The sequence below is a fragment of the Oryza brachyantha genome, chromosome 1, assembly GCF_000231095.2.
Source record: "Oryza brachyantha chromosome 1, ObraRS2, whole genome shotgun sequence".
Lineage (NCBI taxonomy): Eukaryota > Viridiplantae > Streptophyta > Magnoliopsida > Poales > Poaceae > Oryza > Oryza brachyantha.
The window spans coordinates 4,699,854-4,704,720 of NC_023163.2; the positions used below are offsets into that span (position 1 = coordinate 4,699,854).

A 4,867-nucleotide genomic window follows, 5' to 3' on the forward strand; every position below is an offset into this window, starting at 1 on the left:
AAAGGAGGCCAGGCTAAAGCCTGTAAAGTATGGCAGCATGCATGCATGGTTGTGATAACAACTTGTACAATTAGTAGTAGTAGTAGAAGAAGTATGAGTATAGTGCGTGTATACAGTGTTAGTCCTATCATTGCTCATTGCCTCACTTCCATCTTGCAAGCAAAGCAGTCATTTATGGCGAGTTTGGTGACCCATAGGCCATAGGGCCTACCTGGAGAGTTTAAGTTTGTAAGAAGCAGTTACTTGGTAAGCTAATTTTTGAGAATCTATAAAAGCTTCTAAATCTAATTTCTCCAGCTTCTGGTTTTTTAATTTATTTTTCAGAATTTGTGACTACAGATTCTCAAAAGTTATAAACCGTTTCAGGACCCAGCGTAGCATGCAGCTTGGCGAGCTGCACAAATCATGGTATGCAACTATAGCATGCCAAGCTCTCATCTTCCCCTCCCCCACAACTAATTACCCAGCCTTAAAGTCACAGTACACAAGCTAAGGTAGTGTCCATGTGGAAGCCAATCAGAGAACAGAGCAGAAGTGAGCAATCATGGCCGGCCCCTCATCCCTCTCTCTTCACTGGCATCTGTCACAGAGTGCTGCATCAGTGAGTGCAGGCAGCAGGCCAATGCCCGAAGAGCCTGAGGTAAAATGGTTAAAAAGAGGCTTGTACTGTGCCACTGGTGGCAATGCAACATACTAAATGTCACACACACACACACACAAAAAACCTTTTCCTTGTGGCATTCTTGCCTTGCCCAGTGATAGGGTGGATAGGAGGCAGCATGGCACGGTGCAAAGGAAAGCTGCGGCTGCCTGCTGCTGCTGATGCAGAAGCAGGGAAAGAGACCCAACCAATCACATGGATGGCGGAGAGGAAAATGCAGCTGTGTGAGGTGTGGGAGGCCATAGGGGGAGGTGATGCAAATTTTTTTTCCAAAGCTTAAAGCATGCATTAAATCCAAACCCTTTTGGTTGTTTTGAGGAAGGTCTGAGGGCCAGCAGCATTGTCATGCAGCTCTTTTCTCAGTTCCAAACAAGACTTTAAAAAGGAGAAACAAACCCAAGATAAAATAAGGTTTGGCTGGAGATATATACTTGGATAGCATAAAGAAAAACACTTCGGGGGAAGATTTGCCACAGTAAACAAAAGAACCTCAAGTTTTGGGAAAAAGATGAAAGATATAGGCTCCTCTCCCAATCCATCATCCACTTATCAGTTTTGAGAACAACATCGATCTAGCAGCAACTGCTCCTGAACCCACAGGAGGAACCAAAAGCATGTCCATGCATCAACAACAAAAGAGTAAAAGAAACAAAACAAAGTAAAGCAAAGCAAGCTCTCGAACCTACATTGATCAACAACTACACCTAGCGCAAACGCAACACACGGGGGCTAGCTAAGCTAAGCCGAAGCTCTTGCCATGGTGTGCTGCGTTCTCACAAGCCTAATTTTCTAAGAAGCTCCGAGTGAATTCTTGAAGCAAAAACCAATGACACGCGCAGCAGCAGAAGAGATGGAAAACCAACCAACCAGCCAGCCGATAAAGTAGCATCAGTAGTGCACTTTGTGCTAGCTCGCTCCAAACTTTTTCTCCTCCCGGATGCAATGGCCAATTCCTGTCAAGAACAGCAGCAGCAGCAGCAGATTGATCAGCTGTGTATAAATTCTGAACTAATGCAGCATTGGAAAGTGAAGAATTTAAGCAGGTTAGCCGTGTGGCCATGAGAATTCTTCGGTTTCTCACCGTGATGGAAAGTGGAGGAGCTAGCTGATGTATGTGCGTGGTGCTCATGGTGTGGTTGGTGGTGAAGTCATCTGCCCTCCACTGCTGCGGTCAGTGGTGAGAAGCTGAGGAGACAGACGACGGCGGCGGCTTATCGCCATTGCCGCCGCCGCCGCCGTTGTGCTCCTCGTCGCCCTGTATCCTTGCGGGGAGGCGGAAACCGGAGAAGCTGACGCCGGGAGCGAACCCGATGGCCGCCGACACGGAGGGGCTCAGCCCTCCTTGGTGGTGGCTCATCTGGTTGTCGGCTTCGACGGTCTCCGGCCATCCTCGCTCGGAGGGCTGGTTACTGGACTGAAGGGGTCCCCTCTGGAAGAAGAACTGGCTCTGGCCACCGAGCGCCGCCGCCTGCATATGCGCCGCTTGCTGCGACACGTTGAACAGGTAGGCGCCGGTGCTCCCGCCACCACCGCCGCCGCCGCCAGGGTCGGGCACGTTCCACGGCACCATGCGCTGGTTCTGCGCCTGCTCGGCCCACATGGCGCCGCTGCCGAACGAGTAATTGGCGGCGCCGGAGAAGAGAGCCTGCTGCGTGGTGCCATTGCCGCCGCCATGGCCCTGCGACCGATGCTGCTGGTGGTGGTGAAACATGGGGTCGGGTAAGGACTGCAGCGACAGCCGGAGCTCTTGGCTCTGGCTGCCGGTGCGGGACAGGAGGTCAGGTGTGTAGCTCTGGAAACCCATGGCCGACGACTGCGCCCCCGCGGTGGACGACGACGCCTCCCCGCCTGCGGTGCCACCCATGGGGAAGAACGACTTGATCGTGTCGGCTATGGCGTCCGAGTCGAGCGACGGAGGGAGGAAGCTGGTCCCGCCGCTGCCCCCGCCGGCGAAGTCGAACGCTGTGTGCGCGACGGTGATGGCCTGCGCCTGGTCGTCGGAGTTCTCGGGGGAGTCGGGGTGGGTCGAGGAGGACGGCGGCGCGGCGGCATTGCCGGCGGCGGCCGTGGGCTGCCACGCCGGCAGCACGTCGAGCTTGTCGATGGCGTCCTTAGCGTTCTTGATGAGCCAGTCCACCGCCTTGCTGGGCCGGTCGTACCCAAGCCGGTCCTGCACGTCGTAGAACTGGATGGCGGTGTGGGCCGACAGCCGCACGCGGCGGTCGCGCGGCCCGCGCGCCGTGCAGACCTTGCTGTGCCGGTCCTTGCGCCCTGTCGACCGCACAATGTGCCCGCCCTGCACCGCCACGATCTCCCCGCCGCCGCCGCCCCTCGACCGCGTGGTTGTCGCGGGAACAATCTCGCCGCCGCCACCGCCTCCTCCGCGCCCCCTCGTGTGGGACGCGACGGTGGCCTGTGGCTGCGTGGCCTGCGCGGTGAACTGGTGCAGCGGGTGGTGGTGGCCGACGCCGCCTCCGAAGGACAGGAGCTGCGTCTGGAACCCGTGGTGGTGGTGGGACTGGCCGGCGTCGCCCATGGGCGCGAGAAGGGCATACTCGGCGGACGAGCCCGACTGCCTCACCGACGCCGCCTGGAGGTGCTGGAGGTGGAAGACGGGGACAGGCGGCGGTTCTTGCTCCTGCGCCCCCTGGTGGAGCTGCAGAAGCCGGTGGTCGTGCTGCTGCTGCTGCTGCTGCTCATCTGCTTCCTCCTGCCCGCCTCCACCTCCTCCTCCTCCTCCTCCGGCGTCTCCTCCGTGCGTAACCCGGTGGTGGTGCCTCGGATCCAGATCCCCCGCCTTCTTCCCCGCCGCTACTGGTGCTGCTCCGGCTCCAATGCGCGTCCATCCACCTCGCCGGATCCCATAACTAAGTCGACAAGAAACACAAAAACCATCAAAAGAATCAACAACGCGAGCACCAACTCGTCGTAGGCTGCATGAGAAAGAAAGAAAGAAGAAGAAGAAGAAGCACAAAGAGGAAGTGGTGGCCAGGGACTGACCCAGGAGAGGAGGGGGTGGGGGGGACTAAACTAGACGCAATCCCATGGATTGGACATCACATTTTAGCAAGGGGCCGGGGCACGCCAAAGCTTTCGCTTGCTCCTCCTCTCTCTCTCTCCCCTCGGCTGCGTCGTCTGCGAGCAGGAGGCACAAGGGAGGCAACAAGACAGGATGATAAGAGTAGGATTTGTGCTTTAGTGAGAAGAGAGAGAGAGTGTGTGTGTGTTTTGCTTTACTGCTGCTGCTGATGGCTGCTGCTCTCCGTGAATGTGTGTGTATGTGTGTGTATAAGAACAGCTCATATATTCAATCCTTCATCCTAGAAATAGAGTAAAAGTTGAGCTCGAACAGAACGTCTATCTCATCATCTATTTTTAGATGTCATCTATATTAGAAAAGAGAAATTCTATATTTAGATGTTATCTCTCCAAACCTCCAAATAGATATAGAGGATACCATAAATAGATGATCTGCTGGAGTACAAAGGGATATGAAAGATGAAAGTATTTTAAATGATCATCCAAATGAAGATATGGATAACTAAATTTAGATAAGATGTTGGGGATGCTCTAAGATTCAGCTGAGCTTGGATGGAGACTGGAGCCCAAGGAGAAGGTGAGGTGGTGATTGGTAAGCCAAGGAGTGTGACTGTGCATTTGCAAACGAAAAATAATTTATAAATATTTTTTTTATCAATACATTCTTAGCGATTTAAAAGTTAAGATTAAAAAATAACCTTGGTAAAAAATGCTCAAAATCAATTTTAAATTTAAGGTTGAAAAATTAACTTTTGGTTTATAAATAGAAGCGAAAAGATGGGCGTGTGATTTGTGAATTGGATTTCGGAGGGGATGGACGATCGATGATGCTGGGGATTGTGGGTTATGCGTGCGTGGATGATTATGACATATGTTGTATTATTAAAGAAACAGTAGACACTGAATCACGATCATAACTCGAACACACACCACTGCACGAACACACGTGTACATTTCTTTGAAAAAAAAAAAACCGGAGGCGCGCCTCCCTCCTCTACTAGGTGGAGAAGAAAGCATATATCGATAGCTCTATAGCTACTCTATTTTGGTAGATGTTTCTATATTTTTGTATAAATTTTAAACAAATTTGAAGTAGTTTGATTCGCGACAAAATCAAAACATCCTACGCTATCCGTGCCTGTTATCCTAATCCCGGCATTGATGAGA

The 4,867-nt window shown here is 52.5% G+C and overlaps 1 protein-coding gene across 2 annotated transcripts; it reads right to left on the reverse strand.

Annotated features, from left to right (window-relative positions):
* Positions 1 to 1,084: 1,084 nt before the first annotated feature.
* On the reverse strand, positions 1,085 to 3,910 carry LOC102710360 (transcription factor PCF5-like). 2 transcript variants are annotated; one of them, XM_040520147.1, is made up of 3 exons: positions 3,662 to 3,910; positions 1,743 to 3,528; positions 1,085 to 1,614 (listed from the first exon to the last, which is right to left on the reverse strand). In XM_040520147.1, the coding sequence occupies exon 2, from the start codon at positions 3,195 to 3,197 to the stop codon at positions 1,833 to 1,835; it is 1,365 nt and encodes a 454-aa protein (XP_040376081.1). In that variant the 5' UTR covers positions 3,198 to 3,528; positions 3,662 to 3,910; the 3' UTR covers positions 1,085 to 1,614; positions 1,743 to 1,832. The 2 variants fall into 2 exon arrangements, with proteins under 2 accessions (XP_040376081.1, XP_040376082.1); XM_040520148.1 differs by lacking the exon at positions 3,662 to 3,910 and having other exon boundaries at positions 1,743 to 3,648.
* Positions 3,911 to 4,867: the final 957 nt, after the last annotated feature.

What these genes read in the sequence shown, in the direction of transcription:
- LOC102710360 (XM_040520147.1), bottom strand. Translation starts at nt 3,197, where the DNA reads ATGGGCGACGCCGGCCAGTCCCACCACCACCACGGGTTCCAGACGCAG.